This window comes from Nothobranchius furzeri, chromosome 19 (genome assembly GCF_043380555.1).
Source record: "Nothobranchius furzeri strain GRZ-AD chromosome 19, NfurGRZ-RIMD1, whole genome shotgun sequence".
In the NCBI taxonomy this organism is placed as follows: Eukaryota; Metazoa; Chordata; class Actinopteri; order Cyprinodontiformes; family Nothobranchiidae; genus Nothobranchius; species Nothobranchius furzeri.
The window spans coordinates 8,432,004-8,444,313 of record NC_091759.1 but is presented as its reverse complement, the minus strand read 5'-3'; the positions used below and the strand labels follow the sequence as shown (position 1 = coordinate 8,444,313).

At 39.6% G+C, this 12,310-nt stretch overlaps 1 protein-coding gene across 1 annotated transcript; it reads left to right on the top strand.

The window, feature by feature from the left end:
• Nucleotides 1-466: 466 nt before the first annotated feature.
• neu1 (neuraminidase 1) lies at nt 467-8,128 on the top strand. Its single transcript, XM_015973483.3, has 6 exons — nt 467-686; nt 2,939-3,128; nt 3,348-3,610; nt 6,521-6,703; nt 7,428-7,647; nt 7,736-8,128. Exons 1-6 carry the CDS (start codon nt 612-614, stop codon nt 7,954-7,956), a joined length of 1,152 nt encoding a protein of 383 aa, XP_015828969.1. The 5' UTR covers nt 467-611; the 3' UTR covers nt 7,957-8,128.
• Nucleotides 8,129-12,310: the final 4,182 nt, after the last annotated feature.

Sequence of the window (12,310 nt, the reverse complement as noted above, 5' to 3'; positions counted from 1 at the left end):
AAAGATACAGAAGAGAATATAAGCAGCAATAATAATAATATATATAAATTCTAGCTATTTCAACAATTGGCACTTTTTTCAGCTTTTGCTGGCAGGCTTTACGTCTGTCATTCATTTATGTTGGTCATTCTTTGGGTTTGTGTATATATTGATTCATTTTGTGCTTTTGTGTTTTGTTTGATAGAATAATTCTTATTAAAGAATAAATGCTGTAATTATCAAAAAGTATACTTATGCAACCCAATAAAATCAAAGGCTGGTAAAGTGATTTATTTGATACAATTTTTGCTTTATTTAAAAATTTCTAAACTTCAGATGCTCGAGCAGGGAGTTTGATGTCCCAAAACATACGATGAACGACTTAAAAAAAATCTTTTAAGTGCATGTGTTTATCTTTTTACTAAAAGTTACTTCCTGTTTTATTTAGGTAGAAACCGGTAGTTACGTAACCACGCAATTTGATCATGTGACTTACCCGGATAAATAGTTCTATCATGTGTGCGAGTTAGTTAGCTAGCTTTTACAGTTTATTTAATAATGTTTTGACATTCTGCTTCTCTTTTATTTTATTATCGTTTCGAAGTGAAGAAGATAGTTTAAAAATTTGCGAAATGGGAACCGGAAGTGGGATAGTAGCTCTGTTCTTTCTGCTGTCACCGTCTGTTTGTATTGGCAGTCCTGCACAGGTACATGAAGCTATTATTAGTTGATTTAATTAGATATTTATTGCATTTATAGAAGATAAAAACGCTGAAGCTACGGTAATTACATGCACTGGTTACGTCTGATTACTGGATGTTCAAAAAGGTGGAAAGTGAATTAAAAAACTTTCAACGTAAGAAAAATGAATTTAAAAATTCAGAAAGTTTCGATGTGTTGTTTCGAGAGGGCGTCACAGATGATAGTGGTGATCCATGGGAATGTGCATTGTAAAAAAGATCAGCACAGATTTATATTTTTTCGTGTCAAATTACAGTTCGAAAGTGATGAATGGAGGTTCTGACATGGGTTGGGCCTGCATTCCGCTGGTTATAAATAATAAACAAATACAAATTGAATCTGATTCATTCAATTCAAAGATACTTTATTAATCCCAGAGGGAAAATAGAGTTTCAGTACACACAATTCTGAAGAATTGGTGACTGTGGTCATTCGCAACCTACCTGAGTCGCGCTTTACAGTATCACCTGAAAGGATCTGGTTTACTTTTCAGCATTTAAATGATATTAAAAACTAATGATGAAATAAGAAAATACTAAAATGTAAGCACTAATACCCTCCTAGAGCCAGGTATGATCATTATTGAGTTATACTTGCTGCAGCTGCTTACTCACTAGACTGCCTCGCAGGGCCGGCTCTGGGTAATTTGGTGCCCAAGGTGAGGGTGCCCATTTGACCCCCCCCCCCCCCCCCCCCCCCGTGCCTGCATGTCCCTCACCCAAACCCAAGTCCACCCACCACACATTGGAAAAAGTCACTCCACAGTGATTCCGTAGTTACTAATTTTTTATTTTAAATATTCACACAGCAACTCTTTAAAGTCAACAGCCTGAAGAATAAATATAAGCTTGAAAGATAAGTATGCTGAGAATATTACAATAACCAACAACTCAAAATGTTGTGCAAATGTCATGGGGGGGGGGGGGGGGATGCAAAATCAAAAGCAACATTAAACTGTGCAATCAAACGCAAAACTCAAATATTAAAAGTGTCATCATAAAGAAAGTTCTACTTTCCATTTTGTTCAACTGCTGTGGCCAGTCAGCAGGATCCATGGGGCTAGCAGCTCATACATGTTCACAGACATCTGTTGAAGCTGATGATGATGTCTCTTCAGGCTGTTGGATTGGAGCACTGAGTCTGCTGGTGTTGGGTTCTTCTGTGAGAAAATAAACGCACGCACGCACGCACACACACACACACACACGCACACACACACACACACACACACAAAGCAACTTAACCCTCTGATGCATGAATTACTTAAGAACAGTGCCACTTTCACATTCAATATTCCTCAGCCATGTGCAGTGATGCTTTTCATTATTTTTAATGTCACTGGACTTTTTATTTTATTGATCATTTTTTAATCTGTTCTATGAAAACATGAATAAAATGATCAAAAACAGGTGGAAGTGAGAGCATCCATGGGGAATATTTGAAAAAACGTATGTCTCACTCTCAAGTGCTCTTCAGCATCAAATAAATCGTCGAATATAAGATAGAAGAACCGGTGATCTGAGGCACTCTGAGGTTTTCATTTATTAAACAAGGAAACACCGACGCGTTTCTGTACCACCTTCTTCAGGGCATAAACCTTTATGCCTTGAAGATGACTCACTAATGTCACAAAAACTAATGTCCATCCTTTTTTACAAATTTACAGCCTAACTGACAATAACATGTTAAGGAGACAATTTCAGATGTGTATGTTCAGATTATTTAATATTCTCAATGCTAAATCAATGCTGCACTCATTGTGCCAAAAACAGGTGTCTGGTGTGGATTCAAATTAATTAATTTTGCATATCGATATATGTGATAAGCCGTTTAATTTGAAAAAGTCTGTTTCTACTGCTGATTACAAATAGCCTAACAAGTAACTTACTCACCTGGTTCTAGATGCTGAGATTGTAGCTCAGTAAATGTGCTGCTGCTGCGTGATGCCTGGATAGAAGACGCTGCAGCGTAACCAAGAAAGAGATGGCATAAGTTGTCATGCTGTGTTTAGGCAGTGCGATAGGCAGTTCTCACTCGCCGCCGGGCCCGGCGGCAGTGGGGGAGTCCCTGCCACTGCCGATGCAGTGCCTCGTGATTTTAATGCCTGCAGATGATACACCTATCCAAACTGGTTTCAGTCACATATGTTCATGTCAGGAACGTCGCCTTTGTAGGCCTATCCTGTCCTACTCCTGATTACCTGTTTTCTGTCGTTCAGATTGATCCCCTGGTGTACGAGGAACAGCTGCTGTGGGTGAGCGGAGTTCAGGGGGAAGTGAACACCTTCAGGATCCCACTCATCACTTTTACCCCCAAAGGAAGCCTGCTGGCCTTCACTGAGGCCAGGAAGTTTTCATCAAGTGACATTGGAGCCAAGTTCCTTGCAATGAGACGGTCCACTGACAAAGGCAGGCCCACCCAAACTTACAGTTTTTATTCGTTTTCATTCTAAACCTACTGAAGACAAATTCTGCAGAATTTTTAAAAAGTTTGAGAGAAAATTTTGAACACAAATTAGCGACAAAAGCCATTTAAATGGACACCTATGATGGTCATTGCTTACTTTTAGGAGCAGTTTTGGATCAAGCTAAAGGTTTCCATCTTCTCCTCCTTTACCACCTTCTTAGGGAACACTTGGTCCCCAACCGCCTTCATAGTGGACGATGTATCCCACCCAAATGGTCTGAACCTGGGCTCAGTGGTGGTGGATGAAGATGTGGGTTCAGTAATTCTGATCTACTCCCTCTGCTTCCACCTTTACCACTGCAGCCCAGCCAGCACCATGATGGTGGAGAGCCTGGATGACGGCCTCAGCTGGAGCAGGCCCAGAAACCTGTCGGTCCAGCTAGGAGTTAAAGAATTTGCCCCTGGGCCGGGATTAGGTATACAGGTGGGAAAATTATAATTTATGAAAGAAGTTTAACTTTTTTTGCTGTAACAAGTTAAAATTTAACCTACATGACCTTTTTACAGCTCTAGTTTCCATTTGAGATCATAAGAAACTTACATGTTTATCATTCATATCACGTGTTAAACTGATCTTTCACAGCAGATTCCTCATGTCATTAAACACAAAGCTGCACCCTGTTAAACTATTGGTCTATGCTGATCATAATGGTTGCATAAGTCTCACTTCCTTTTTTCTACAACTTGAGCCTTCATGAGGCTATCTAGATTAAGAAGTGGGAACTAGCATAGTTTTGGTTTCAAGGTAGAGGCACGGCTTCTTCAAAGTACCCTATCTGTCTCATTGATTTAAAAGTCAGTCAGCAAAGTTGAGCCACACTGCTTTGATTTTGATACCCCTGTTAACCCTAACCATTATTGGTTTTAGTGTAAAGAAGCAATAAGTAAGACATTTTCTGTGAAATAATCACTAAACAGTCTAACGTCTCAATCGTGTTGAAAGGAAGGTTACATGGAAACAGATTTCCTTCTCAGCCGACTTGGGGGTAGACAGTTTTTCTCCTTTCAAAAAAGCTAAAGAGGGACGTAGCCTTTGTTTACAGTCCCAGAGCCAGCAGGGTTACTGAGTCTGCGCAGAGCTAACTCTGCTGCGCCGGCATTTGTAAATCAAGCTGGGAAAGCAGCAATGTTGTCGACAGATCTGAAGCCAGTAAAAGGAGCGGCCCAGAAGCAAAAGAAAGTAAAACAACTTTTGTTTTAGAGGCTAATGTTAAGCTAACAATGCTAACAGTTAATTTGAAAAAAAAAGTAGGCTCTAATGAGAAACGTATTTATCTACGTATCTACTTACAATGTAGGACTCATCTTCACTTGTCATCTAGAATCTTCTAGTGCTGATCCATAACTCAGAGCTCAGAGCAAACTTGTTTGTTTTGATTCATGGACTGCAGTACCCACATTTGACCACCGGATGTCATTCTTACTTCATGCACCTTTAAAGAACCTAAGCCTTTTCTTACAACTCTAAAAATGAATGTCCTAAACCTTTTTATCTAAGTTTATTACAACATATGTGAATGGTTTTTAGACTCTTTGATACTTTAGTGTGGAAGATGTCACTTGATAAATCATAACTGAGCGTTGTTGGAGGGAACTCTGTTGTAATGTGTAAAAACCACCTTATATGATCTTGTTGTTACTTTTTTCATAATGCAGCTGTTAGTTTTTATGGTAATTTCATGAAAACAAAATGGTTTAATTTAGGGATGCACCGATGGATCGGCATTTGATCGTAATCGGCCGATAGCGCCCCTATCGGTTTTGATCGGAATTTTCAAAATAGATCAAAGCAAACCGATCAGGTAGGGTTGTCACGGTAACCAGTGTAGCGCTAAACCCCGGTAAAAAAAAAAAGTTGACAATAATAACCGTCTTGTTTTTAAAAAACTATATTATCTTGGTGGGTTTACCGTGGCTGTGGTGTGGGCGTGGTGACCCTTACCAGCCACCGTATCATCTGCAGAAGTTGCCGGCGGCACATACACGCTTTGTTTACAACAAAACTTTCTTGAAGCTAAAGCTGAAATAATGGTCAAAGGAGGAGACGGCAGCGCTCAGGAGGACATTTATTATCCCTCAAAGAAGACAAAGTCGGAAGTACGGGCATATTTTAGATATTTGAAGAATGCCGAGGGACAGTTGATAGAAGACAGCTATCCTGTTTGCAGCACGAGCAGAAAAAGTGTCTGTGAAAGGCAGCAACGCTTCAATCTCATGACACATCTGCGTGACCATCACCCACAACTCTACAGTCAACGCAAGGCAAGTTAACGTTAGCGTTTTAGCTAAAATGCGTGATCCGAGGATTTGGGTTGAGGGAGAATGCAACGAGTCGCTATATAAAGCAGCCGCAGCGCCGCTACCTGCATATAAACCGTGTCGCGGACACCCCCATGTTGAAATGACGCTATGCATTACGGGGCTCCCAGGGGCAGATAAGAGTTGGTCTCTCTCCGAGAATCATTATGAATTTAACAATGATTACTGCCTGATGACATTTTCCCACATCTGCAAAGCTCACTGGAAGAACACAAACCGAGGACAATATTTTCCTGATATAGGTTTTATTACTCAAGTAAGGGTAAAAGGGTATCTGATTAGAAGACTACTTGAGTACTGAGTATCATCTGATCTAATATTTTTAAATGATGACATCAAACAGACATAAAATAAGAAGTTATGGGCAAATATTGGTATTTTAAAGACTAAAGGGGAAAAATGTAAACAAATAAACAACATAATTACAAAATAACACATTTTAGGCAAAATTTAGACACAAATTGAGGACAATATTTTCCTGATATACAGGGTTTATTTAATTGTGTGAAAATGTAGCACGTTTAAAAAAAATACCGCGATAATACCGAAAACCGTGGTAATTTTGGTCACAATAATCGTGAGGTTAAATTTTCACACCGTGACAACCCTAATACAGACCATTTTAGATTAGGTTACATTTCCTTTATTCCCAGATTATGTAGTTTGTAGCACTCATTATAATGTTGTAGAAAATTTCTGGCCAATCCACGTGATTGGTATCGGTGATCAGCATTCTTTGATATCGGTATCGGTGATCTTCAGCAAAAAACCTGATCGGTGCATCCCTAGTTTAATTATATTTTTGATCTTTAAGACAACACAAAACCAATTATTATCATTTATATTAAAATAAAACAGGAAAACAAGGATGGATGCAAAGCTTTAGGATGTTTAGTAGAAAATAATTCAAACAAATCAGGTTTTTGAATCTTGCTAATCAATATATGATATATTTTTGGAAGAAACTAAACAAACAAACAATAAATTTGGTATCTGGTTTTGTTTTCTGCTACAGAAGAAACACCATCCAGCCAAGGGGAGGTTGGTAGTTTGTGGACATGGGACGATAGAGGGAGACGGTGTTTTTTGCATCCTTAGTGACGACCACGGAAAGAACTGGTACAACGGAGCAGCGCTGAAGAGCATCCCTTACAACCAGCCTAAAAAGGCTTTGGACTTCAACCCTGACGAGTGCCAGGTACATTGTGCTGCAGTTTTATTACATTTCTGATTACAATAAACCAAAATTTGTTGGGGCCTGAACCCCCACCCTCCTAAAAACCCTCCACAGGACACGACAAAGTCCAAGTCAATAAAACACATGAGACAAACTCTTCTCCACTATCAAATATCCATATAGAGCTGTTCCAGTTTTCTTTTGACTTTCAACATCAGGGCATAGACTTTCAGCAGGAGGCTGCTGAATCTGATCCTCTGTAGCAGCAACACAGCACAGTCGCCCTTTAGGAAACCTGGACCCAGGTCCCTGGTCCACACACCGTCCCAGACCGCCACACTCTGCTGGCCTGGCGTTGCTGATGGTGGAATGTTTCTCTCTAGAGCACTTTTCAGACTTTCTGTTCATATTTTTACTAATATGCATATTATTTTAGAAGTGCAAATAAAAGTCACCATAGAGAAAATTTTGCTTTTTTTATAAAGATAAAAAAAATTGGATTTTTGTGGTCCAAAGTGACTTTTAACCTTAGGATTTTGGCCCTCCTCTTTAGAGCTTTGTGTCCTTGCATCCTCTAGTGGAGAAGTATAAATACTGCAACCACATTTTCCAGTTTAAAAGATTGTATCTAATCTATTGTGTTCTCTATTCTTACGTTGCTCTGTGCAAACCTGTAGAACTAGTCTAACATCAGCATCCAAGGATGACGATCAGCTGATTCTGCCTTCCTCTGTTGTTTCTGCAGCCAGTGGAGTTGCCGAATGGCAGCATCATGATCAACGTGCGCAACCAGAACAACTACCACTGCCGGTGTCGCATTGTGGTTCGCAGTCTGGACGGAGGCTTGACTCTCCCCGTGGATGAGCTGTTTTTCGACTACAATCTGGTGGATCCAGTCGTTGCAGCCGGAGCGCTGCAGAAAAACGGAGTGCTGTACTTCATCAACCCCTCCAACGAAAAACAGAGTGAGAACCGGCAGAATAAAACAGATGGTTGCATTAAGAATGGTTCAATTGTGTTTTTTGACAAACGATCCCGCTTTATCCTCCTCAGGAGTGAACCTGACGCTACAGTGGTCGCTAACGAATGGATCGTCTTGGGAAAAGAAAGCCTTGCAGATATGGCACGGGCCGAGCGGTTACTCCTGCATCACGTCGCTGAACAGCAGCTCCGTGGAAGATAAAAAGTTTATCTTTGCCATCTATGAAAAAGGACACAGCAGCTATTGGGAGACCATCTCGTTTGTTAAGATCCACCTCTACGGTGGCCGGTAGCGAGCGAGTGACCCTAACCTGCTTTTGTCTTTCAGACTTAAACCTGAAAGGGAAAACTTTATTTTTAGTTCATCAACTTTCTCAGGAATTTTAAACTCAACTTATCTTTAAAATAAGATATTGAAAATGATGATTTTGCAGTTGATAGGCCAGATTATTATTTAATCCTGGTTTTACCAAACTGTTGTCTGAAAACATCGTTAGATTAGGAGATTAAACTCGACCAAGCAGGAGATGTAAAGGTGAATCATTTTGCAAACATATGCTAATCTCATTAAGGAATCTGGGAACCAGACTTCACCCCACACAATGCTGCTGCTGCTCAGGTTAGATGTACATTTATTTAATTTTTCTATTTTTACCTTCTGTATTTTAAAAATGCACAAGGAAAACTTGTCACGATGCGAGTAGGAGGAGGTTAGGACCCAAGATGCAGAACACCAGACGACACGAGGCAGGAGCGATTTGTAAAAGTAAAATCCCTTTTATTAGGCTGAGAAACATCAATGGACCGACAAAACACTGAGACGACGACAGGGTTATATACACAGGGACGGTGATTGGGAGATGAGAAGCAGGTGCGTGGGGAGAGAGAACTGAGAGGAGACTGGTGAGAACAATTGACTAAGGCCTAGTCCACACGTAGCCGTTTTTTTTTAATCGAATATCCGCCCCTCCAGAAACTTGCATCCACACCACCTCGTTTTAAAAAAAACTCTGTCCACACGTACCCGGATAAATACGTTGTTAAGGACATGCCAGACCTGTAGGCGGCAGTACTTCCCCCGTTCTTAACCTCGTCCTTCGTCTGTGGTCTTCCGCAAGGAGCAGTAATTCCGCTTGCAAAAACAAACAAGCAAAAAGCGCTTGAACAAGTGATAAAGCGAGCGCAGCTCTGAGGGCATCCATGCTGTCGGCTAGTGTAAGCACAGGTCACACACGTGATGTCAGCATTTTTTTGTCGCGGAAAGTGACGTTACGGACCTTAAAACTCCGGTTTTGTCTGTCCACACGCAGATACCCAAAACGTAGAAAACGCAGATCTTCACTTTGGCCGGAGTTTTTAAAAAGATCCGTTTTTGTGTAGAAAAAACTCAGTTTTCGTGTGATGACAGGCCAAAACGTAGAAAAATATCTACGTTTTGGCAGATCCCTGGCTACGTGTGGACAGGGCCTAAATGGGAAGGGAAAACCAAGCAGAGGGGATAAACCCTAACCTATGAATCTAAATAAATAAATCTAAAAGACTTAAGGGCACAGGAGAACCCAAGAATAAATAACTAATGACCTGAGGACTGAGGGAGACTAATTAACAAGTGGGGAAGGAAACACACACTAAACGAGACTAATAAAATGAAAAGCTGAACCTATAGAAAAACTACAGAGGGGTGACTAGGGGAGACTGGGAGGGAGCTGGGGACAAAAAGGGGCACTGGAAGCTTGGTTACACATGAGGGGAATCCTAGAGGGACATCTGGAGGGGTTGGGGAACACAAGGAGCACATGAGGGGGGATGCAGACGAGACACGAGGAACACCAGACATAAGGGGAACCTAGAGAGGGATGGAGAACACAAGGAGACACATGAGGGAGACGCAGAACGCAGACCATGACAAAAACTTCTGGTTTACCCCACAGCTGTGCAATCATCTTAAACTCTTACCAAGGGATGTGTTATTAATTCACTTTAATTAAGAAAAACAGGAGCTGCAAATGCCAGTTTTACTTTTTATTGGATGAAAAATAAAAGAATAAGGCATACCAAATAATCATATATGTTATTTAGAGGCAGGTGCATGGAAAACCTACCTGCTATAGTCCTTTTTTCAGTTTTCTATGGCTTTTTCAGATAAATTCAGTGGGTTTTTTTGCTGTCCGTGTTAACTTAGAGGAAAACAAGGAAGTTATTCATGATTCATTATGATGAGTTTGTTGTGCTTAAAAAAGAGAATTCCTGCTCTGTTTTTGCTTTATTAGTAGAATTTTAAAGTTTAAAATGAACACTTTTTTGTTTCTGGCAAAAAATTTGCATTTTGAGGCTGATAAAATTTTTTTTACAGAATATTTCATCCGGAAACAAACTCATTGTTTTGTTTGAGTTCCTTAGAAATTACAGCAATAATAACTGTTTATGATATCTGACATAACTGGCCTGAGTTGTTTTTGCTGGGAAAACAAAATTGTGGACTTTAGGATGTATGTGCCATAATTAACACTGAGTTAAATCTGTTTGTTAATGTAATAATAATAATGATTATTATTAGTAGTATTAGTATTATTATATAAAATAACATGAATAATATTATTATGATGCTGCACTTTATTATTGCCTGATTTTGTAATATAACTACTGTATTAATGCAGAATTCTTCGTCTACGAAGGCCATTCAAAGCAAACATCTGTGGCTTATAGCAGATTGTTATCAATGTTTATCGATAAAGTTATGAAGCTGATGTAATGGAAAATAGTAGAGTACTGTGGGCTAAATAAATTGCCTAAGAGCTGTTTATTTCTATTCTCATTACTTGTGACCAATAGCTGTAATACTCTATTATTTATAGAATATCACCTTGCTAGGTTTTAGGATGATTAATTAGAAGGTTCTAGGATTATTTTAATTATTAAGGGATCGTTCACACTTTGTTTATGATTCAAGAACCAGTCAGTGTTTGCAAACAAATAAGAATTTATTTTACAAACAATTAGGACTTGACAAATGGTTTAAACTATTATCCTGTCAGCGGATGGAACTAAAAGATGGGTGTCTGAAAACCATATGTGAATATGAGATGATGAATCAGAATCTCCGTATCTTCAGAGAGGTGCGTTCTGGATAAAAGAATTTGGTTTGCAGATAAGCTATAAGCTGTTATTTATCAAACTGCATACAGACACTATCTGTGTGTCTACATTACCGTAGAGGCACCCTCTTGGTGGATCCGAAAGTCAGAGTGGTCGGATGACCACTGGCACCGGAGGGCTGTAGAGTACCGAGGTGCCTTCCTTTCAGTCCTAGAGACGTGTCTCGGGTCACGACGGATAGAAACCATGTGTCTTAAAATAACTCTGAAGGAGTTTGAGTCAGCTTTGTTCTGCAGGAAAACTATCTTGTTCAGCTTTGCAGGTGCAAAAAGCTTGAAGGTTTTGACAGTGTGTCAAAATCTTTCTGAGCTAGAGATCTGCTAAGAGATGGCCAGTCTCCAGCTTTCTCTCCCGACTGACAAGAAAGCAGAACGGCTGGTTTATATACCCGCTGTTATCTATTACCAAACTTACCAAGAATCTCAGAAACACACGCTCTGAGACGCAGAGTCTCTGAGTCTAGGGACAAGGTTAGTTATGTCATGTGTTCTTAACTTTAACTTTACTCTCTGTCTGGTGTAATGATGACCTCATCCTGTAAACACTACTAAAACATTAAATCTTCTTTCTTCTGGGAATAAAGATTTATCTAAAACAGTTCTCTTGTGAAGGGCCTTGGCTGCTACTGTTCATCTTTATTATCTGATGAAGCTGCACTCAGCTGATGAAGTCATCTGATTAAAATGCTGAGTTGTGCACTCACAGACTCCTGACAAGGAGCAGACATGTAGTAGCCAGGGTTATTTGCTCTGGCTGCATGTGGGTTCTTTAAAATCAGTCCATTTCGTGACGTTACACTAACACCAAACTTTTAGTATCTTGGCAGTGGCTCCTGTGAAAATTAAGAAAATATTTTTCTCCCCCTAAAAATTATATATTTTTCTCAAGTTTTTAAGCTTTGCAGAGATTCTTGTTCACTTGGTTTTAAAACTAGACTGATTAATATAATTATAATGTCCACAAATGGTCAGTTTTCACCTACAGATTGACCTACGGTATAGGTCATCCGTCATCTACAGACCTAATTCCATCCTATGAGGTGGATTTTATATTCTATCTGCCAACAAGCCACAAGATCCTGCACTGCTTGTTGACATCCTGGAATCATAACATTGAAATCCTGTTCTTTCCAAGGTCCCTCACAGAGCACCCTTTTATCTAAGACTCCTTGCTTCACAGAAGAAAGAAGATTTAAAATTAAATATGAACTTCTAAAACTTATAAGCTAGATAATCATTAAATAAACGTTTGTTTATTGCTACTCATGATAATTAAAATAATGAAATGTTTCATTAATCTGTTCTCAATGATTGATTGCATGTTTACTTGACAAGGTCATAACCATTTGCACTCACACAAGAACAAGTAAGGTAAAGTTAAACCCATGACACATAAATAACCTTTACCCAGATCAAAGCCTCCAGTATCAAAGAAAGTGTGTTTCTGAGATTCTTGGTAATATTCCTCAAACTTGTCAGCCTCTGGTTGGCT